General features: G+C 40.5%; 1 protein-coding gene across 4 annotated transcripts in view; it reads right to left on the reverse strand.

Annotated features, from left to right (window-relative positions):
* Positions 1-270: 270 nt before the first annotated feature.
* ABLIM3 (actin binding LIM protein family member 3) overlaps positions 271-24,917 on the reverse strand; it is a 155,938-nt gene continuing 131,291 nt past the window's right edge. Inside the window, exons 9-22 of one of the 4 annotated variants that reach the window (XM_075274682.1) lie at positions 23,260-23,331; positions 20,100-20,255; positions 18,528-18,657; positions 17,713-17,811; positions 17,057-17,107; positions 13,679-13,792; positions 13,094-13,158; positions 11,733-11,865; positions 6,872-6,901; positions 5,456-5,514; positions 5,041-5,101; positions 4,604-4,611; positions 2,614-2,694; positions 271-953 (exon numbers count right to left, since the gene is read on the reverse strand). In XM_075274682.1, coding sequence (XP_075130783.1) covers positions 840-953; positions 2,614-2,694; positions 4,604-4,611; positions 5,041-5,101; positions 5,456-5,514; positions 6,872-6,901; positions 11,733-11,865; positions 13,094-13,158; positions 13,679-13,792; positions 17,057-17,107; positions 17,713-17,811; positions 18,528-18,657; positions 20,100-20,255; positions 23,260-23,331 — 1,173 coding nt within the window. In that variant the 3' untranslated portion in view covers positions 271-839. Of the gene's footprint in view, positions 954-2,613; positions 2,695-4,395; positions 4,612-5,040; positions 5,102-5,455; positions 5,515-6,871; positions 6,902-11,732; positions 11,866-13,093; positions 13,159-13,678; positions 13,808-17,056; positions 17,108-17,712; positions 17,812-18,527; positions 18,658-20,099; positions 20,256-23,259; positions 23,332-24,917 lie in introns of those variants that run through there. The other 3 variants (XM_075274679.1, XM_075274680.1, XM_075274681.1) reach the window with 3 other exon arrangements.

Genomic DNA, 24,917 nt, shown 5'->3' on the forward strand with positions numbered 1-24,917 from the left:
CAGGACTAAGTGGGCTCTAGTCCAAGGAAAGAGCCAGTCTGCAGTCTTGACAGGCCCCCGGGACAGAAAAGCCACTACTGAAACAATGTGAGTCAGTGCAATTTTAGGAATTTTGCAAATGTGAGCAGGAAAAATTTGCATTTAGCTCTAGTCCAACATTGGTCACATGGTGCGTTTTGGGTCCTGCTGCAGGAATTTTATGGTACAAATTGGTTTACACCATAAGCTAAAAGGCTATATATATATATATATATATATATATATATATATATATATATATATATATATAACATACATCAATTACTTAAACCAGCTTGAGAGGAATGTTGTGAGCAAGTTCCTTCTAGTAGTAACATCATATTTCCACCATTAGTCAGCACTTGGCTTTGTACTGAAACAACCTGGAGTGACACCGCTGGGTTCTGGCTAACAGGACCATCGTACATTGGGCATACCTGCCAAGTTTTCACCACGGGGAATTTCAAGAGTTTTGAAGATGCGTTGTAACAATGTTAAGGTTGCAGGTTCATTGAAGTCTTTAAACTCTCCAAAACAGCGGCGCATAAAAAACTGTGATTAAAAAATATAACCAAGAGTTGAAAATATCTCTCTCCATAGAATAACCTCGGCAGCAGTGAAAGGGATTACAACACATTGCATAGAAATAAGCTGTAGTCCCTATCCCTCCTGATAAAGGTATAAAGCCAATTCTGGTGGAGATCTTCCTATAATACAATATATATATTATGTGTAGTAGTTATACAGAAGTTATATATATATATATATATTTATAAATATATTTATAGAGGTGTACATATTGAGGCACATGGTGGAGTGAGTTAGAAAAGCCTGGCTTGTTTCTTCAGCTCATTTCTTTTCCACAGTGCCAGGCGGTCAAACTCTGATATGGTCATTCCAAACACTTGATAGAACTCTTCTGGCGATAGGTGGCGCTATGGAGAGACAAGGATTACAGACATGTTCATTGAAGAAAATAGGGATTTGAAGAAAGTAATGTTTAGATTCTATACACAACTAGACTGAGTTATCATACATAGAAACTTTGCTGAAATATGTTTAGGATTGTACCCTTCTATGAAGCTCTGGGCTTTCCTATAGCTTCACCCTATACATTGAAATTTCTGTATAAGGCTGGGTTCACACCTGCTCGCGAAGACAGTTCGCGGATTCCATCCCTCATTCTGCTTGAAAAATGCATTTTTTTCAGGTGGAAACCGGATGGAAACCGGATGGACCCCATTAGAGTCTATATATCTATATCTCTATCTATCTATCTATCTATCTATCTATCTATCTATCTATCTATCTATCTATCTATCTATCTATCTATCTATCTATCTATCTATCTATAAGCGAATGGGTCCCCGGAGGCATGGGCGGCTCTATGCAAATTTACCACAGACTGGACACATGCACAAACTCATGTGCATGTAGCCTAACACTGATGACCTACTACAAGGATTGGTCTGTTTTTCAGTACCTAAATCCTGGCAAAACACTATTGCAGCACCACCACATGGTAAATGGAGTGCCAAACAGTTATCACTGTTTTGTTCATGAATAGTTGTCCAAAGCAGGTAAGCACTTGTAGCTTCTTTTCACCCTGACAACTAGATGACTGGAGTACACCCTTAAATATTCAGGTGCTTAAGAATGTTTTTTTTTTTTTTTGTTTTTTTTTATATTCACAACCGATCTATAGAGGGTCAGATGTCAAAATGGTGGAGGTCTGGCTCTGCCCACTTAGTTGTGGCAATGTTGGGTTACTGCAGCTCCATTCACTTAACTAGCAGCTGGGTTACAGTAATCATGAATAACAACTACATAGTGGACAGAGCTGTCACCTTGTAATCTGTCTACTGTATAGCTTTGATGCTTGTGCTGATCGGTGGGGGTGCCATGTGTCAGATTCTAACTGATCCTAAAGATGGATATCAATATTAAAAGAATGGAATCCCTGTTAAGTTCTGTCATATGCAAGACCATGAAATAGACTCTTTTAAACTATATGGAAACAATACGGCAGTATGATATAAAACCATTGTACATAAGAGGCTGTAATATGGCAATATGATATAAAACCAATAATATTAGAGCAATTTCTGATATGGCACTATGTTATGGAGACACTATCTGGAAACATGATATGGAGATATTAATATGGAAACATGATATGGAGATATTAATATGGAAACATGATAGTAAAATATGCACTTGTTATGTAGGTTATTATGTGGTATGTGGGGTTTAATTAATATGGCTCAAGTGGTACAATGCAATGGTACAATAGTGTTGATAGGTAACAGTAGGGTATGTAAAGGTACCGTACATCACAGCATGACAATATGACATGTAGTACTTTTGTGTGTGAGGTAACAATTTGCAGAATACTGTGCAGCAATACAGTATACTGGTATTTTATTGTAGGAGTATTCCAGGATGGAAGTACCATCTACATAATATGATATAATACAATGAAATAGCCATCCTCTAGGTAATCTCTTGGGGAAATACAAATTGTTATAAAACTGTTGTATCTTTCTCTGTGAGAAGGAATATCAAGGTATTGCGTTACGATCTTCAGAAACTTACCTCCAGTCGAGTTCTGTCTGCATCTTTGGGTAGTCTACTCCTCCCTCTAGTGGTCACCATGAGTAATTCATATGGATAGATCTGTACAGACAAGAGATCAGTTTGTTATAATAGAAATAGCCATTCTTCATACTCAATAACATAACTATAGAACACAAGTACTCTGGAATTGCATTTTATATGCTGAATAGGAATAGCACGGTGAAAAAAAAAAAATCGCCAGTATAAAACAAACACAATCCTGAGCATCTGACATGTAAGCAACTGGGAGGCAACAAATGTGATGAAGGGTAGCAGGATGCCATAAATGGCTGGTGCATCGCTGAAGTGGGATATTGCATCAAATATATAACTTTATTGAATTTATAATAACGCTACAATTGACAAGTCCTCCATTAAGCAGCGCTGCCTACCCATCATCTTCCATTTCCCCCACTTTATATTTCCAGGGGACCATATGGATTGGACCGATGAAGTTGGGTGCAGAATAGCATTATATGCCTTTTAAGTTGTTATTCCCTAAACATAATGGCACCAGGCAAGTGATCCTACATAGAATGACCTCAAAAACAAAATAGTACATAGTATGTTCTCCATATTTAAGGATGCATCTAAAGTACTACAGCATAGCTCCTAGTATCTAGAAAGTCTTCCAGTTGAAGGCCATACATATTAGTCTGAAGTTCATCAATAGGACGATTTCAGTCTAAATGATCATTCATCAGATGAAATTTGGAAGTGAATAACTATTTTATTCGACCAATGACAGACATGGCAATAAGTCGGCCATGTTAAATTTTTAGCTCGATGGTCGGCAGTATTTCATTGTGTATGGTGCAATTGGTTAGTCTTTTCCCCGGTGTCACTCAACATGTATGGTCAACTACTGTAATGGCAAATAAACCAAAATGTGTATGACTGTGTCGGTCTAAGGATCATTGACCAGATGATCGGTCGTTCCACTGTTGTTCAACCATCAACCTACTTCTGTATAATGTGTAGCACCACCTTGAGAGTAATGATGGTGAGGGGAGAAGCTGTATGGTCTTCAGGGTATAGTTTGATAGTCAATGACTGCTTCTATAGAGAAGCTCTTTGAAATAACATCTTTGGTTATATAAGAGCATTTGGAACAACAAGGGCGTTGCTGTTGCTCTAAGGAGGTACATCTTCTACCACACCATCCCGTGCCTCACTCCTTCCTCCTTCTTCTTACTAATAGGGCCAGGCAGTGTATGCTTAATCTTGCCTGACCCTGAATTCTGCCATATTTGATGCTGCTCATATTTTTGGAGCATGCACAGTACATGTGACTCGAACTAGGCTGGCATCACAGCAGTACCGGGTATACTCCAAGAATATGAGCAGTGGTGAGTGCAGAACTCAGGGTCAGGGGACATTAGGTATACCCTGTCTGGTCCCATCAAGCGAGGAAGGAGGGAAAAGAGCAAAGGAGGGAGGGATGGAAGCGGAGTGGCACAGAATGGTGGAAACATTACCGCTCTGGTTTAATGACAAGACCCTTGTTACTTCAAAGTGTACATGTGTATATTGACAAAATGGTGATCTGATACAGGTGACCCTAACCTATCCATGAGTCTGGACTGATATGCAGAGCTCTGGTCACTGACTCCCTTTAAAGAGGACAGTCATTATATTCCTCAATGACTATGATTGGTTGAGCCATTTCCAATAATATTCACATAATAACAAATATAGATATATTGATTGATAGACGCAGAAACTGAAGCCGCTTTACTAGATGTAAGACATAGGGTTAATCTCCCGGTCCAGATTCAATGTACAGGTCAACCACAAAGCAAACTGAGTTAGGCGACTAAAACGATATTGATTTCTATTTAGGAGATGAAGGTCCATGAGTGGACATGAAGAAACAGGACGGCAGATTCATCTGGTGATGTCGAATGGCTTATTGCCATAGTAACAACTCTATCCACCATGAAATTCATGAAATTGTAGGTCTTCTCACCTTGTACTCTGCAATAAAGAAGAGTGAGATAGGTAAATGGCTGCCGTACGAGCAGGCACAATGATGTACATTAGACAGGGAAGTAGTACGTAACATATTATAAAATGTGGTGGGCGGAGTACTTCTTTAATAATACTGTATACATATACTCAGTTACTTTACTGGTTCTAAGTCATGCTCAGAGATGTGTCCGTTCATTGTAATGAAGAGAATAGTAATCTGACCTTCAATCATGTTTACAGTAATGTCTGCATTATAGCACATATAGCTTTTACCTTGGTAACCTTTATCTACCTTACATTTCAATATTATATGCCTGGACCGGCTCTAGATGTCCTAACACAACCCCTTCCTATCACCTCATCCATGTATATTCTGCTTCTTGCAGATGACAGAGGCTCTCAAGCATGCAGTATATATAATAAAACGATCATTACCTCTCATGCCCCAGTTGACAGCGTTGGCACTATCGTAATGGAAAAGGTCAGTGCTGGGTGGCTGTAAGAAACACATGCCTGGTTAACAAAAAACTGCAATAAAATGTGGTGTAGATATGTATACGGCATAAAAATTATTCAGGATATATACTATTTTGTGGCTCACAATAACGGTACAAATGTTTATCTTTATGGCAAGCAAGGTGCGCTAAAATTATCACGCTACATGTGCAGAGGAGCAGCTAAATGCTCATGGCCTCTGGTACAGCAGAAAAGCATGGGCCCCCTCCCATCCATCTCCCATTCGCTGTCTTGTAATTGAATGCATCTTAAGACAGTATTGATCAATTCCAATGAATGTGTTTAGGCTCAGCTGCGAGCTTCAGTGAGTTCATTCTCCCAATAGATACTTTACCCTGTGAAGTCCATTCCTTCGGTATGCAGGCAGCGAGGCAGATTTTGAGATCAAAGGATCTGAAAAGAACAGAATGTTTATATCAGCTTATACTTACTTACTTACAGTCTGTAGTAGCAGTGGGTGTGGACTTCAGGCTTTAGGCTAAGGCTCCACATTGCGGAAATGCAGCTTTTTATGTTGCAGATTTTGTTGCGGTTTTTTGAGCCAAAGCCAAGAATGGCTACAAGAGGAATGGGAGATATATATATAGTTCTTATACTTCTACCTTCTGCTCAATCCACTCCTGGCTTTGGCTCAAAAAACCAAAACAAAAAAAGCTGCGTTTCTGCAACATGGGACCTTAGCCTTAAAGGGGTTTCACAGGCTTATTAGCTGATAACCTATCTTCATGATAGGTCATCAACACTCAGGACTTCCTAGGATCAGCCATCTGAAGGAGCTACAGGATTTGGACTGGCCTTGCAGCCTTTTCAGAGAAAACCAAGCACAACGCAGGAGATTGTACAGCAGTTGTGCTTGATATTGTAGTTCTGCCCCATTCACTTAAATGGGACTGAGATACAAACAGGACATGCATGTGACCATTGAATGTGGAACACTGCTGCCACTTCAAACAGCTAATTCATTAGGGGTCGCGGATGTCAGACTTCCACCAATATTTTATTGATGACCTATCCTGAGAATAGGTTACCAATTAATAAGCCTAGAAACCCCCTTCAAGGTATAAGAAATGTCTAAAAGCATCAAAAGATAATAATAATAATAATAATAATAATAATAATAATAATAATAATAATAATAAATAATAATAATAATAATGCCAAGACTAAATGATTACTGAGAAACTGGTTTTTATTAAGAATTGTTACAAATGATAGTTGTGGGTTGGTATTTAAGATTTATACACCAGTATATCTATAGGATATGCCATAAATATTTTGTGGGTGCAGGTCTAAGAGGACTCCCTTCCCGTATTTTCTATGAATGTACAAGTGGCTGTGCATGAGTAACTCTCTATATATTGGAGTTCTACAAACAGCCAAGTAACATGTATTTTTATATATTTCATAGACGTGACTGGAGAGAGCTGTACATGTGCATCCACTTCTCTATTGACTGAGGTTGTGGATGCAGGTCCATAAAGTGGAACTAGGGTGCAGAGAATGCGGTTACATCAGGGTGTCTCTTCTCATATGAAGAGAACAGTACTATAATCGATAAAATATATTTGTAGAGACCTGGTATAGGTTTTGCATAGGGATCAAGGAACTTTATGTTATGGTTCTATGTGGGACCTTTATCTATAAGACATTATGCCATAAACGTCTGAAATGAGAAAACCCCTTTAGTTCTTGACATGTAGTTTTTTTTCCACATAAATATAAGGATTTTCATTTGAGGGAAAACACTTACCACTGTCTGCAAGGTAACACTTGCTGGGAGCTGTAAGACAAAATCGGAGCTTTAGATTCCAGTAGATGCACACAGTATATACAGTTGATTTTTCTAGATAACATACAGTAGTGATACATACGTCATGTAAACTTTCTTAAAGGGAATCTGTCGCCAGATATAGTTCCTTAGAGGAGCGTTCATGCCACTACTTAATATATAGTAGTTAAGATGTCTATCGCAGTGAAGCGAGATATAGTGTCCTTGTCCTCACCAGTGCGGTGTGTCTATGCCGGGAGCTGCTCTGCATATAAAAACTTGTTAAACTACTAAATAGATGCTCAATTGGGGACCAGGTTTGGGCCATAAACCCCGGCAGGGTATGGACATGGTGATGGTTTTAGGGGTCCCAAACCTAGTGTAAGGTTCTCTCTAAGCATTGACTGCTCTGCCTCTTTGCTTTCAATCGTATATGCTTCTTATCATGAATTCTCTGTTCTGCCATTATTGTATTCCTGCTCTCTCAAAAGCTCCTCCATTGTTGCTCAATGGTAAACAATCAGAGGCTATATATACAGTCCTATGAAAAAGTTTGGGCACCCCTATTAATCTTAATCATTTTTTGTTCTAAATATTTTGGTGTTTGCAACAGCCATTTCAGTTTGATATATCTAATAACTGATGGACACAGTAATATTTCAGGATTGAAATGAGGTTTATTGTACTAACAGAAAATGTGCAATATGCATTAAACCAAAATTTGACTGGTGCAAAAGTATGGGCACCCTTATCATTTTATTGATTTGAATTCCCCTAACTACTTTTTACTGACTTACTGAAGCACAAAATTGGTTTTGTAACCTCAGTAAGCTTTGAACTTCATAGCCAGATGTATCCAATCATAAGAAAAGGTATTTAAGGTGGCAAATTGCAAGTTGATCTCCTATTTGAATCTCCTCTGAAGAGTGGCATCATGGGCTACTCAAAACAACTCTCAAATGATCTGAAAACAAAGATTGTTCAACATAGTTGTTCAGGGGAAGGATACAAAAAGTTGTCTCAGAGATTTAACCTGTCAGTTTCCACTGTGAGGAACATAGTAAGGAAATGGAAGACCACAGGGACAGTTCTTGTTAAGCCCAGAAGTGGCAGGCCAAGAAAAATATCAGAAAGGCAGAGAAGAAGAATGGTGAGAACAGTCAAGGACAATCCACAGACTACCTCCAAAGAGCTGCAGCATCATCTTGCTGCAGATGGTGTCACTGTGCATCGGTCAACTATACAGCGCACTTTGCACAAATAGAAGCTGTATGGGAGAGTGATGAGAAAGAAGCCGTTTCTGCACGTACGCCACAAATAGAGTTGCCTGAGGTATGAAAAAGCACATTTGGACAAGGCAGCTTCATTTTGGAAACAAAAATTGAGTTGTTCGGTTATAAAAAAAAGGCGTTATGCATGGTGTCCAAAAAGAAACAGCATTCCAAGAAAAACACATGCTACCCACTGTAAAATTTGGTGGAGGTTCCATCATGCTTTGGGGCTGTGTGGCCAATGCCGGCATCGGGAATCTTGTTAAAGTTGAGAGTCGCATGGATTCCACTCAGTATCAGCAGATTCTTGAGAATAATGTTCAAGAATCAGTGACGAAGTTGAAGTTACGCCGGGGATGGATATTTCAGCAAGACAATGATCCAAAACACCGCTCCAAATCCTCAGGCATTCATGCAGAGGAACAATTACAATGTTCTGGAATGGCCATCCCAGTCCCCAGACCTGAATATCATTGAACATCTGTGGGATGATTTGAAACGGGCTGTCCATGCTCGGCGACCATCTAACTTAACTGAACTTGAATTGTTTGTCCAAAATACCTTTATCCAGGATCCAGGAACTGATTAAAAGCTACAGGAATCGACTAGAGGCTGTTATCTTTGCAAAAGGAGGATCTACTAAATATTAATGTCACTTTTCTGTTGAGGTGCCCATACTTTTGCACCGGTCAAATTTTGGTTTAATGCATATTGCACATTTTCTGTTAATACAATAAACCTCATTTCAATCCTGAAATATTACTGTGTCCATCAGTTATTAGATATATCAAACTGAAATGGCTGTTATAAACACCAAAATATTTAGAACTAAAAATGATTAAGATTAATAGGGGTGCCCAAACTTTTTCATAGGACTGTATATAATAATACTCTTATACTATTATAATAATACTTGCTATATCAAACTTTGCTCTACACATTTGGACAGAGTGTTCTCTTTACATTATATAAACCAATTTTACATCATGTAAGTGGCAGAGAGTACATGTGGATGGCTCTCGGGTGCTGGACATCACCCCAGCCAGTGTGTGCTGAGAGTACTGGACAGGTAGTACTGAAAGGACACAAAGTAACAGCGCTGCATAAATGGGTCACTCAAGAGACCCAGCGATGCAACTAAAACTTAGGCGGGGGCTACACATAGTCTTTGGCTGCAACTCCCATAGTGTCACCCTGTGACTACTTCACTAATGTAACCGAATGAAGTTACACTGCAACTCTGCGGTTTCTACAACTGCGACTTCTAAAAGATTGAACAGCATATGGTTTTTGCAACTAGAAGTCAAAGTTGCAAACATTTTCTAGGTTGCAACGTGATTCCATTTACTTAAATAAGTGAAATTAAATTAGTGTTACAGGGTGACATGGCAATCTTGGCTCATGCAACGAAAGTCATGGCCAAAGTTGCTGTTTAGCCCTAATTTTACAGACAGGGCCAAGAAGAAGAAGACCCAAGCTGAACTTTCACCCAGAGGCAGGCTAAAAGCCCATGAGCCCTGGTGAAAAGTCATAAGCTCTGCATACTACAGCTTATATATGTCTAGAGAAATTGCACGGCTGTATATTCATTTCTATGTACTTGCTGAGACATACTAAGTAGAAGAAGTAGAAGGGTGTTCATATACTTCTGACCATGTAGTATGTTTTTCTTTATTGATATATACATACCTTCTTCTATATAGCATTATAAAATAATAATATCAAAGCAATAGGATAGATTTACAAATCCTTTTACACTAGTCAATCATTGCCTTGACAGTCTATTAACGTGCCAGACATATCAAAGTAACCAATGCTGGATGATACGGTGTACAGTGCCTACAAGTAGTATTCAACCCCCTGCAGATTTAGCAGGTTTACACATTCGGAATTAACTTGGCAGTGTGACATTTGGACTGTAGATCAGCCTGGAAGTGTGAAATGCACTGCAGCAAAAAAGAATGTTATTTCTTTGTTTAATTTTTTTTTAAATTGTGAAAAGTTTATTCAGAGGGTCATTTATTATTCAACCCCTCAAGCCACCAGAATTCTGTTTGGTTCCCCTAAAGTATTACGAAGTAGTTCAGGCACAAAGAACAATGAGCTTCACATGTTTGGATTAATTATCTCTTTTTCCAGCCTTTTCTGACTATTTAAGACCCTCCCCAAACTTGTGAACAGCACTCATACATGGTCAACATGGGAAAGACAAAGGAGCATTCCAAGGCCATCAGAGACAAGATCGTGGAGGGTCACAAGGCTGGCAAGGGGTACAAAACCCTTTCCAAGGAGTTGGGCCTACTTGTCTCCACTGTTGGGAGCATCATCCGGAAGTGGAAGGCTTATGGAACTACTGTTAGCCTTCCACGGCCTGGACAGCCTTTGAATGTTTTCTCCCGTGCCGAGGCCAGGCTTGTCCGAAGAATCAAGGCTAACCCAAGGACAACAAGGAAGTAGCTCCGGGAAGATCTCATGGCAGTGGGGACATTGGTTTCAGTCAATACCATAAGTAACGTACTCCACCGCAATGGTCTCCGTTCCAGACGAGCCCGTAAGGTACCTTTACTTTCAAAGCGTCATGTTAAGGCTCGTCTACAGTTTGCTCATGATCACTTGGAGGACTCTGAGACAGACTGGTTCAAGGTTCTCTGGTCTGATGAGACCAAGATCGAGATCTTTGGTGCCAACCACACACGTGACATTTGGAGACTGGATGGCACTGCATACGACCCCAAGAATACCATCCCTACAGTCAAGCATAGTGGTGGCAGCATCATGCTGTGGGGCAGCTTCTCAGCCAAGGGGCCTGGCCATCTGGTCCGCATCCATGGGAAGATGGATAACACGGCCTACCTGGAGATTTTGGCCAAGAACCTCCGCTCCTCCATCAAGGATCTTAAGATGGGTCGTCATTTCATCTTCCAACAAGACAACAACCCAAAGCACACAGCCAAGAAAACCAAGGCCTGGTTCAAGAGGGAAAAAATCAAGGTGTTGCAGTGACCTAGTCAGTCTCCTGACCTTAACCCAACTGAAAACTTGTGGAAGGAGCTCAAGATTAAAGTCCACATGAGACACCCAAAGAACCTAGATAACTTGGAGAAGATCTGCATGGAGGAGTGGGCCAAAATAACTCCAGAGACCTGTGTCGGCCTGATCAGGTCTTATAAAAGACGATTATTAGCTGTAATTGCAAACAAGGGTTATTCCACAAAATATTAAACCTAGGGGTTGAATAATAATTGACCCACACTTTTATGTTTAAAATTTATTAAAATTTAACTGAGCAACATAACTTTTTGGTTTGTAAGATTTATGCATCTGTTAATAAATCCTGCTCTTGTTTGAAGTTTGAAGGCTCTAACTTATTTGCATCTTATCAAACCTGCTAAATCTGCAGGGTGTTGAATACTACTTGTAGGCACTGTATATAGTGTATTTAGTGTATACACGGTGTATGTTTAGTCTGTCATAAGTAAAATTTCTCCATACTTTTTGAATACAATGAAATGCCCATGAGTTAAAATTTGTGAACTTTGTGACATAATTCATTTAAGAAAGTCTTCTCTTACATCCATTATCATAGCCAACATTGTGTAGAGCTTCTTTACTGCCTGTCGAACTTCGAGGAGGGGTCCAGGGATCACCATACGACCGAGCCTTCATTTCCTCCTTTAAGATCATTCTGCCTATCCCACCCTGGAGCTAGGAAACACAATAGATTTTGTATGGTTACACAATAGCCCAAGACAGTTCTGGCAAGGATTACATAAATACACTTTGCCAGAAAGATCATGTATGAAATTCAGTAGAGATAAGATTTCAATAGAGCGAGACTGCGCATCTCCTTGCTCTCCACCAGTAAACATAAACCTGTCAGGTGATTTTTGCTGCCCTATCTGACAGCGGGAAATGATAGAGGGAGAGAATCTGTGCTTTGTGATCCAGCCATATAAGATGATTGACAGCCTTATAGGTACACATATGGGGAAAGTTGTCAATCCCTGTGTGTGGGTGATGTAAGCAGGAGTCTCGCTTTCTCACTTAGAAGTCCTGATATAGACTCAAAGTTTCTGATCCAAATCATATAAACCAATATATCTCATATCTTTATCATATTCCACTCTGACATAGGGTAGTCACTTGACAGGTTGCTCTAAACTTTACTGTCATTGGGATCTATGGAGGTCCCTGCAGCAGGACCCCTATAAATTAATGTTTTATGACCTGTACTATAGATATAGACAATGACATGGTAAGAAAACTTCTTTGGTCCTACAGGGTCAGGTGGGACAGACCTATCACACTGTACATTGGCGACCCAGGAATACTGCATTGCAAATACAAGGCAAATACATTGAAAATACACATGCAGATAAAATGCAGGAATAAAAAATAATGTATGAGCACAGTCTGTAAAGGTGCTTTCTGTACGTGTATAAAATCCCATCTTTAATTCTTTGCTCAGAGCAATAATTGCGGACATGTGTATGGGGAGAATCAACCCCTCCCATCTACGTTCACTGTGTTAAGACAGAAAAGAATCTCCACCTTCACTCACTGTGCTTCTTTCTCACTTGTCTAATGAATATATATATGAACTTTGTTTAGCAACAGGCAGTGAACGGCAAATTAGCTAGACATCCCTCATGGGTCTATCAGGCTGTGACAACAGACATTGGACATGTCCTATTATTTGATGGACCCTAGTCACTGACCATTAAAACCCCCCAGATATTAGCATATACCTATAGGCGTTCACTAGTGTGTGCATGAGGCCATAGCGTGTTAGCATGGTGTAGTAAGTGATCAACACAACAAATGGCAAAACGCGCATTCAAGGAGAAAATAAATCTATGACCAAACCAGCCTTGTTAATACAGGATGTACACTATTTTATACCAAGGATCTGACATCTTTACACCGACACTACCTTGTGCATGCTTCGATCAAATCCATCCTCTTCTCCTCCTGAAGAGAATCTCCTCGCCCGAGGCACTGCAGGACAGATGATAAAAAGTCAAATACACTCTTGTATTGCTGACTTGTTTTTGTAAGTAGTGAAACAATGGACTGAATTGTGTTTTGTAGATGGCATGTAAGAAACAACAGCTCCGAGCTGTTCCTATCACAGCAAATATAACAGGGATCCTAAGCACCGAGATGATATATAGAAAGTCTATTGTATGGGGGTAAATATAATGGTCCATTCTCTATGGGCTAGTTTCTGAACTAGTTATCACATTATAAATATTACATTGCTGACACGCTGGTCATTGAAAATAAGTAATGTCTACATGTTACCTATCAATGTGCAGATACTTCAATCACTAGTGATCTTATAGAATGTGTTTGGCTTCTTAGGTTTGTTGGCATGTTGTATGGGTATACCAATGATCCAATTCAATGTGATGAATAATAATAATAATAATAATAATACATTTTTATACAGGTACTATATATAAGACCAGTGCTAGAACTGTACTTCCTGCAGTCTAGTAAGATGCCGGAGGCTTACTCTTTGGCGAGTACATCCAATACTCAGGCTCTGACTGGTAGTAAGGATCAGGCGAATATGACGGCAGATATTTTGATGACTGTACAAGGTCGTCGCTTGTTTTGCTTTTTGTTGCTTCAATGAGATCATCTGAAAACACAGTAAATAATGAGATAGAGCTAAACTTTGGTTGAACTGCGCAAACCAATGTGGTAACACAAAATTCCAGACTGGAATGGTACATAAGGTGAAAAAGAACAAGGAGGTCCAGCCTGTATAACAAATATACAGTACACACATCATAATCACATGAATGTAGTATACATGCCATCCAGTACACAATGTCATTTTCCTGTTTATTTCTCATCTGCAATTAGTAAGCAAGAAACTGAGACCCCCATCCACCCACCCCACTAAACCATCCATCCATCCACACATCCATCCATACATTTACTCATCCATCCATCATAAATCTATCCACACTGACTGCACAAATGTTTTTATGACTAAATGAATACAAATTCCCATACTCCAAAATCCTATTGAAAACCTTCCCTGAAGAGTGGAGATTGTTATAGTCACCAAGGTAGACCTAACTCCACATCACTGTCCATGCATTTGAAATGGAATAGCCAACAAGGTTTCCATTTCTACGATGGTCAGCTGCGAGATATTTTGGTGATATAATGTACAAGTCATTCCCCTTCCTAGATGAAGTCTTCAAGAAAAATACTGAAAAGGAGTTACCCATTGTCTTGCCCATAGGTTCCGCTAGGCTGTACAATATGCATATTACAATTTTTCAGTCCTGTGACATGTATGTCATTCCAATAGAAATCAATGTAAATTTTGCATAACCATGACTATAGCCATAACTGTGTCAGTCTTTATTATATAAGGACTCCGTAAAAAGAAAGTCACATCTTTCAACTTTGTCACACACTACACAAAGCAATGTTTGACATAAGTTGCCAGTTAAAGCATGCCTAAAGCAAATAATGCATGTCTTACTAAATATATACAGTAACACTAGGCTGTCTTTTACCCAAGGCAAACACTTAGGCTTGGTTCACATCTGTGCCCAGTCTCCATACGGGGATTCCGTTCCCCTCTCCGCATGAAAAATACGGAGAGAAAAGCGCTGCAAACAGCACTTTTCTCTCCGCACTTTTTGCCCTTTTTGGGGAGAAACCAAACGACACCAATATAGTCTATGGGGTCTGCGGATTTCCTAAGGTAACCGCTTTTTTATGTGGATTAGGTTTCTGTTTGTGCGCAGATGTGAACCAACCCTTAGCTGGTTTCCTTGGACCTGTATCTAAGTACCTTGCCCAGAAACAATGCCTTGTTGGTAACACCTGGGGCTCGTACCAGGTTTTACTCTATGTCAATGCATCATAAATCTGAAACATATACAATATAACGGTAGAGACACAGACAACAAAGACATATGGAGATGTGGACATGTATGATGAAGACTTGCAGGTATGTCCATTGTAAGCAGACATAAAATGCATGCAGCAGGAGAATGCTGAGGAAGTGGTTATAGTTTGCAGAGGTCAGCACATTTGTAAGTAAGTGGCTGGACAGAAGCCATGCGTCCAACAGAGAAAAGGAATAAAGCTCTTACTTACACCATGACACAGAGCCGGCCCATCAGAGACAAGGGAAGAGGTGGGAGAGAAGAGACAGCAACACAGCTTTTAGAGATCTGTCAGTGGTCACAGTTATGTGTTTTATTCATGACAACACCTTCATCACGGCCACCCACAGGCAATAAAGACACATAACTTCTCTTTCACCTAGGACGCCAGGCTGACAAGCAGTTCTAAACCATGACACACCGCAAGGCATTCTAAATATTTCACAGGCTTTGCAGGAATTTGCTGTTTCATTTTTCTGCATAGATTTTCTTTTCCCAATGAAGGAACCCATTGTGAGGTTCTGATACACTGGCTGTCAGCCACCATAAATCCTCCCCAATAACATCAGCCGTATTACTGGAGGTATGTAGAAGAAACTGGTACAGGGGGGACAGGCTCAGATGTGATGGGATTAAGACATGGGTACAGATTGTTAAAGGGACGCTAGAGCCATTAACAATTTATTGTTCCTTGGTATCAGATAGTCTAGCCATTCTTAAATATCCGCCTCTATGGACACTATTTTATGTCTCCTATCTTCTATTGTGAGAACCTCTAGGAATATTAATACATATTTCACAGATATATTAGGAAATTCTTATAATATTTACTGTGAAGAACTTTAAAATAAAGGTGCACATCAGGGAAAGATGATTGTGGATGTCGGATTTTAATATGGCCGGTCCTTTGTAACTCACTGCTTGGCAGAACTGTCTACCGTATGTCTGCCTTGAATTCTCATTGCCTACGTTACCAAAGGTAGTGATACAGTATTTGTCAGAATGTCTTACGCTGACCATACACAACATTATGACTGTACACAATGCTGCTGATGATCAATATTCCATGGGATTATTCATATGAACAATCGCACGAGCAACACCTAATATAAGGGGTATGTTCACATGGAGTAAAGTGCCGCGTGATGTGGCTGCAAAATAGCGCCGCGTATATGATCCCGGCTCCCATTGAAATCAATGGGAGCGTATACGGCCCGCAAAAGCTCACGCAGCGTCTACGTGCCACATCACGCGGCACTTTACTCCGTGTGAACTCACCCTTAGACTGAACTAGTCAGGGATCAGATGCGAAGTGGCAAATAATCGTAAAAAGCTATTTTACCAGCGTCTGGTTATCACCTTTGGGTGGTTTTATTGAAGTAACTGCCTACATAACTGTAGTATTTTTAATAGGATTATAAGGAAGTAGAAAAAATGAGTCCTCTGTTCGTTTCTCCATATAACAGTGGCACTTCTATGAGTGGTGTATTGCTATTTAGTCCAGTTCACTTGATTTAGTTTCACACCCCTTTAAGATATATAAAGAGGCTGTGCTAGAATAAGGCATGTCATTTTATAGGTATTATGGTTTAGCACTCCTTAAACCAGTTGACTAATATAATCCATAAAAGCAGTCCCCAATTACCCTAAACACACATTACTACAGTAACACACCTATCAAAGCTTTACTCTTTTACTTACAGATCATGATACAGTTATTCACTAAAGTGCAAACTAATGGTGGGCGCAAGAATAAAGCATCACATGGTTAATCACATGGGTTTACCGTTACAAGGATCATGCCTCTATCCTGCAAATCATGCACTACTAAACCCAGGGTAACCATACACAATATGGAGTATGACTATCAACACACATGCATCATTGACATCCGAGTAGACAGCACATCAACGACTAAGGCACTGCAATGCATGGGATACGGCAAGGTGGAGCATGCAGTAAGGGCTAAACAGTACCATGACGCTTATAGATGGGTGGCTTCCGATATATGTTACTTTCTGCGGCAGCTGTGAGGAGAGAGGAAAAGGAAGACGGAAAGAGGGAGGAAAAAGACAGGAGGAAAAGTGAAAGAGGGAGTGTACAGAATAGAGGGGAAGTTCAGGAGACACCGATCACAAGAGACAGAGGTGTGACATGACAACAGGGAGAAGCCAAGATGAGTTAGAGGAAAAACAGGAGTAAGATGAGACAAGAACAATGTTCAGTCAATGCTTGTCTGTCTGATCATAAAGTTACAGGGAGGATGTGATAGTGCTACTGTGCAGGTAATAGTGAAGAAGCTGTGAAGGAAGTGGCAGTGTGCTAGAAGGAAACTGCAAGACCAACAAGCATATGTGATATCTATTCTTACCAGTTATGGACATAAAAGTATGTTTATTTCCCAAAAATAGTGCCACTCTTATCCACGGGTCGTGTGTGCTATTGTAGTTCAGCCCAATATCAGTAAGAGACCATGGACGACAATGGCACAGACTGAGTATTTTTATTACCATTTTGTTTCTATTACTATTCTATCTATTACTAATCCATTCTAGATATTTATCTGCTAATAAAAAACTATTACTTCTCTGGACTATCTCTTTATTTTTCAGGTAGACCCTTTGCTTCCTACCTGGTATGTGGAAATGTCGAGGAGCTTGGTAAAGAGTTGGTGTAGAACAACGTACATCTACCTGGCTATAGTAAGGAGAGTTACGACCACTCTCTGTGCCTGGAAAAAGTTTGGTGAATGTGGATCGAAAGGCAGAAAGAATGGATAAGCGTCAAAGGGCAACGAGAGAAGTGAAAAAAGCAAGAAGAAAGAGGACACAAAGTGAAGAATAAGAGAAGAAAAAAGACAAAGCAGAAATAGTGAGATGCTGAGAATCAGTGGGACGTCATAGTCAAGATGGGATGGCTTTGTTGACTCCATATACTATGGAGGTATATAATATGTGTATAGGGTATTATGTCTCTATACAATTATAGAGGTATAGTGATACATGATATCGATAGTAAGAAATGAGGGATGGTCTGTGGATATAGCACTGTTCAGTATATCAACAATGACATATACGGTATCAATGCTGATGGAGAATATACAACTGAATCTTAAAGTAAAGGTTATCAAAAGTGTGATTTGCTAAGCCCACATATGTTTCCTCCAAAGATTTACAATGTGAATAATATCTAAGGCCACATCTGGTATAGATTTATTTCCAGCTAAAGAACATGAACAGTAGACTTGACCACCCTCTAGTGTTATCATAAGGGAAACCTTGGCATCTCCACAAAAAGGTCCCAGGATCATCTATCAACTAGAGATAATACAGATAAAGATGCAGCAGAGGGACAGCTAAGAAAATGAAGTGATCATCTAGTGGTGAAACTAGAACAAATAGTTCAGCAGTCGATGAGAATACAATATATGGAGAGGGAATGGCTTACCTGACATATAATAATGCTGGGGAGAACGTGGCATGGTGAGGGAGAGGTCTCGATGGCTGTAGAGAGGAGAATCAATATATCCTGGGCTTGATGACCTTCTCTGCCGGAGATCCATTCCTTCATAGATATCCTTCACAAAGCATGAACAAGTGATTATTAGCTTGACAGAGATTGAGATGTATGCTGGATATGGCGAAGGGAGGTCAAATTCATCAGCTGGGTTTCCCATATAGAGAAATTGTCATTAAATACAGTCATGTATTAGACAACCCCGTCATATGTATTGGGCAATGGGTAACATGCAGTCTATATATTCAAAATGACAAGAATATATAACCATACCTTATCTAAACAAGGCATCAAGGGAGATGTTCATAATACTGTTAGGAGATATTCACATGTGGCAGATGTATTGCAGAAATTTCTGTAACTTAAAATAACTGATATTCATCTTAGGTGGCGTTCACACTTGCGCCCTTGTCCATCCGCCGTGTTTCCGTCCTATTTCCTGGAGAAACTGGACAGGGGACGGCTTGCCGGCGGTCAGTTTTAAAACCCATTCATTTGATTGGGTTTTTAAAGCAAACTGCCAGTGTCCATATGGATATTTTTGCACGGACACAAAGTCGTACATGCAAAATCCTTCCAAAAAAATGGTTTCCACGCGGAGAGGTTGCATATGGACACTGGCGGTTTGCTTTAACAACCCATTGAAATGAATGGTTTTAAAAACTCTCCGCTGGCAAGCCGTCCCCTAACCAGTTTCTCCGGGGATTAGGATGGAAACACGGCGGACGGACAGGGGCGCAAGTGTGAACGCCCAAATAGTGGGGTTGTTTTGACTGTATGCACAGATTATTGAGACCGCTACAGAAATGTCTGCGACCAAATCTGCTATGTGAAAATTCACCTTGAGAGTAAGGAAACACAGTTGAGTTTTTTGATGCAGTTTTTGAAGTTAAAACAAGTGGACTGACAAAGCAAAGGGAAGTACTATCTGTCTTTTAGGCAACGGTTACAATGCTGTGCTGCCCTACGACGCCTTCATTAATGTGAGTGGAATTGCACTACAACCCTGAGGACGCTGCAACTGCAACCGTGAGTCACAAAAAATCTAGGAATAATCTATTTTTTTTACAAATAGATGTCACTGGTGTATTAGTGAAGGAGACAGAGGGCAATGCGGCAATCTTTGACCATGTGGCAGGAGGGAGCAAAGTTGCTGTGTCACCTGCACCATATACCGTACATTCTCACCTTTTATGATCCACATCTGCTTTGATTTCAGAAGCCGCATCAAAAAACCTTACAGTCATTCCTTACCGTCACAGGGCAGCAGTATTGAACATTACCCATATTATTGATGACAATAGTAGGGTTTCATATAAAGTAATTTTCTAATTTAGGTTTAACTAAAACCCACATACTTCTATTTTAAAGCCATGGCTTCAGTGCATGCTGAGAGTTGTAGTTCACGTAAAGATTGAAAAAAGTTGAAGTGACAGTGATGTTCAGGAGGGATTCTGTTGGCAGTGAGCTGTATCAGCAGGCTAAGTAATAATGTTATTGTACCTCCCCATAGCTGTATCTCTCCAGCATCTCATCCGACGTGTATCTGCTATAAGGCTCGTAAGAAATGAGGTCAGGGCGCTGCACTGCGTAGATTGCTTTAATCTTAGGGAGAGCAGCTAAGTCCTTGTAATTTAGTATCTCATTGTTTACTTTAGCCTGAGAGAAAAGGAGGAAGAGAAGGGAGAAAAAGAACAGGTGACAAGAGCCCATATTTATTGAGAGGATTATTCTTCACACACCGCATGACCCATTTCCTCCCATGAGTCATGAAGATGCTTTATGGAAGAACACAGCTCACAAATATGGCTGAAAGGGTTAACAAAGCACGTTACACAGAGCCAGGGAAGCATGCGTAAAGAAATATCATTCCTATTGGAATCTATTTAACATTGCATCCTGGGGAATACATATCGACTTTTCTTAGGTTAGACTTAAAGATCTGCAAGAGAGAATTACAGTCATCTGTATAACACATTCCTATATAGTTGTTGGCTACAGCTGGCCATAGACAAGAGACTTTTGGTGGCCGATCCTGCAGATTTAGGTGGGATCTGCCAAACATCAGTCTACGGGCCTGGAAGATCACTATTTGTCACTAAGACATGAAAGGGTGTGACAAATTTTTAGATTTGCCCCTAAGAAAAGTGGTAGCAAAGGTGCTTATTAAAGGGATTGGCCATTTTCAAACCAATATTAAAGAGACCTATCTTATTATTTGTATATTAAAAACTGTATCACTTCCAAACTGTTTTCTAGATCTCTGCTTGCTGTCATTCATTCTGCTTAATCCCAGTGGATAAAAATGAGTCCATGGTCATATTATATACAGTCCATGGTCATGTGATGTACAGCCATGGTCATGTGATCTACAGTCCCTGATCATGTGATGTACACAGAGGTGCACAACTCATTACCAGGCAGATGTCTGATTACTGTGCTGTGATTATAGCAAGCCGTGCACCTGTGTGTACACCACATGACCATGGACTGTATATCACATGACCATGGACTGTATATTACATGACCATGGACTGTATATCACATGACCATGGACTGAATATCACATGACCATGGACTGTATATCACATGACCATGGACTGATTTTTATCCACTAGAGGTAAGCAGAGTGAATGACAGCAAGCAGAGATTTAGAAAACTTTGAGGAATTGATACAGAAAGTATATTGCAGAATTGTCCAACCTTTTATAATACCATAACATTTTTCTCTCAATATGAAAGTGGATAGCCCTTTAACCTTTATAGCAATAACGTGCATATTCAAGCAAATAAAACTGTATGTTAATAGGAGAATGGTGAGGGCACTGCTATGTTTATGAGCAGTGCTATTGTCATGAGAGTACTATAGGTGGTGCTGACTGACTGGCAGGTCTCTTCTTAGGATGTGCTGCCCTGCCCCTAAGTGTTGTATTGCAGTATAACTCATTAGGGCAGCGAATGTTGTGTATCCTACCCCAATGAGACATAAAGTGAGTAGTATGCATGCCTACTGGTGAATTTGAAGGAGTATCAACAATAAGGCTTGGGCCCCACGTGGCATAAATGCACCATTTTACAGTCACTGCTACGATGGGATTGCAGAAAAATATGCACAGTGGAAACGTTGCGATTTCCAAAAGACTTGAAAAGCTCTGCGGAACAAACCATGATGCGTTGCCACTGCGTTTTTTCCTACAGCGCCTTTTTGTGCAGCCCGCTATGTGGGGCCTTAGCCTAAAAGAAATGCCTCAAAACATACAGTTTAAAAATTTATTAATATGTGCACCAGATCTTTATTAGTGAATACACATCAGGATCAAGAGGATCAAGATCTATGCCCACATATTTCGACAGTCTTGCTGGTAGATGCCCTTGTTCTAGAGACATCAGTTGTTTTGAATACTGATATCCCTGCAATGTCAGAGGGGCCGACCTCGTAGCTCAGCATCTTCGCTGGGCATTGATGGTGCACGTCTATAGACTTGTGTTGTAAAGAGGAGCGTTCCTCAATGCCCAGCAATGATGCTGATCTGTGAGGCCAGCCCCTCTGGCAGTGCAGTGATGGCGGCACCGATATCTCTGGAACATGGGACACGTACCTGCAAAACTGCACTGAATTCAGCACACTGTCAGCTTTTCACTTAAAGTACTGTTTAAAGGGATTCTACCATTAAACTACTTTTTTTTCTAATTACCATGTCGGAATAGCCTTAAGAAAGGCTATTCGTCTCCTACCTTTAGACGTGGTCTCCGCCGCGCTGTTCCGTAGAAATACTGGTTTTAACCGGTATGCAAATGAGTTCTCTGCAGCAATGAGGGCGGGCCCCAGCGCTGAAACACCGATGAGCGCATCCCCATTGCTGCCCGAGAGCTCTTTCCTGCGCTGCCTCCTTCTTCTGCAGCAACTCCGCCTCTTCTGGCTTCTCTTGCTCTTGTAGTTCGATACAAGAGCATAGAGAGGCCACCCTAAAATGGCCGCTGGCCGGCTCCTGTATTGAACTACATACAGGAGCTGGCCGGCGGCCATTTTGGGGTGGCTTCTCTATGCTCCTGTATAGAACTACAAGAGCAAGAGAAGCCAGAAGAGGCGGAGTTGCTGCAGAACAAGGAGATGGCACAGGAAAGAGCTCTGGGCAGCAATGGGGACGCGCTCATCGGTGTTTCAGCGCTGGGGCCCGCCCTCATTGCTGCGAAGAGCTCATTTGCATATTGGTTAAAACCGGTATTTCTACGGAACGGCGCGGCGGAGACCACGTCTAAAGGTAAGAGACGAATAGGCTTAAGGCTTTCTTAAGGCTATTCCGATGTGTTCATTAGAAAAAAAGGTAGTTTAATGGTAGAATCCCTTTAAGGCTAGACAGTAACCTATTATAGGGAATAGCAGGGATTTGTTTTCTAGGGTAAGAAGTAAAGATTTTTTTCCCCATGTTCCCATTATATCATAATATAGAGGTCAGGCCGCGGTAATGATGACTGATCATCCATCTGATCATGGGGTGAAAAAAACCCAGCCCAATTTTCTAAATATTTTCTAAATATGACCATGCCCTGCTCTAGTTATTAATATGCACAGAAAATATCAAACCTGATAAACTGGGCATGCAACATATGTGTCTAGCTGATACATACAGAGCTTACATATCTGTGATGTAATATCACTTACACAGATAACCCGATTGGGAGAGCCAATGCTGGAGCCTGGTGGGGATATCGAGGTCTCAGAAGCTCTTCTGTACTGTGAACATAAGCAAAAAAATACATATATAATAAACCTGGCACATCAGACACATTATGAAAACAAAAACTTCAATTTACTAACAATGGAAACATGCCCATTACTGTAATACCCTGCAGTGGAAACACAAATGTCCGCAGGGAACCCAACCTAAAGGCTCAGTCCTACATGCACTGTCAGTACAAATATGATGGCCAGGCTCAGTAGTTGAAGCGTCTCCATTTTAAATTACCATGGTTTCCTTGCATTTCTAAATGGAAACATGATATAAAACCCATCCTTAGACGCCGGCCTTCCTTTCCGAACAAATAAATGAGCAAACTATTAACTTCATGAGGATCCGTGTGTTGAAATGATTCATTAGTGTTTACCACTGAACTGTATAATATCCAGTCTGGTTCCCTTGATAAGGATTCTCTTTGTTCTGGAAATCTCAGCTGCTGCCAGACAAGATATTTCTTTTCCCTTTAATAATTTTCTCCCTTCACGGAAAGCACGGCGGTACTGTACTGTCTGTATACAGACCCATTGCTGTTTTTAGGATCCTCATTACACCTCAAATGACATGACCCTGCTTTGACGGAACAGAAAGATCTACAGACATCCACGCAATAATGACATTGGCCGCTGAGATAATCAGCTCAGGAACATTGCGTTTCCTACAGAAGGGCTGGTGTGAGTTGCTCTTCATAGTCATGAGTCACCCACGGTGCTTTGAGCTATTTCTAAAAAACCCTGGTACAGGATGTGAGAAACCGACATCATCCTGAAATGAAGACATGAAATTATTTTCTCCAGTTTTGGTTAATGAGGCTGCCAAGGCCAAGAACTGATCAAGATGATCAGAATCCAATTACACCAAACACAGAGCAAGAAGAACTAAATGAGATGTGACTTTCTCCTCTGCTTGCACCAAACAACCAAGGTGTCCTTGGGACTTGTCATCAGAAGTCGCTTCCTACCCCTGCCGCTGAGGGGTTCTTTCTAATTTAATTCAGATTTTAACAAAAAAAAAAAGGAAAAATGGATTCTAGAGGAAGAAGTAAAGGCACATGAAGATTTCTCATACATATGGAACAAGCAGGAACAATAAGTTTACGTATACACTGCAGTAGTAGCCTTCACCTAGACCTACAATGCTGCAGCAGATAAGCATGCATGGGCACAGTAGTAACCGTCCTTCATCACCGTCCTTCTTCGCAGCCTGTTTTGTTGTGTCATCCTACAACCTGCTTATATTTGCAATTCGTGCTGAGCTGGTAAGGTTTCCAGTGTACAGTTCTATAGGGTTTCACTATACGTTTCCTTCCTGTTTCTGACTTTGCTGAAATAGATGCAGCTCATCTATTTGTAGTGTAGTAATTATTATCTATGGACATATTGTGTAAAGGGAATAAAGGTCCAGAAAGAGACAGTGAATATATCTGTAGACTAAACAGAAGATGTCCAACTTTGTGTCCGACCCCCCCAAAAAAACGGTTTCCCTGTGGAGCGGCTGCAGGCGGACACTGGTGGTTTGCTTTTAAAATCCATTAAAATGAATGGGTTTAAAAACTGACCGCCGGGAAGCTGTCCCCTGTCCAGTG

This window comes from Leptodactylus fuscus, chromosome 5 (genome assembly GCF_031893055.1).
Source record: "Leptodactylus fuscus isolate aLepFus1 chromosome 5, aLepFus1.hap2, whole genome shotgun sequence".
In the NCBI taxonomy this organism is placed as follows: domain Eukaryota; kingdom Metazoa; phylum Chordata; class Amphibia; order Anura; family Leptodactylidae; genus Leptodactylus; species Leptodactylus fuscus.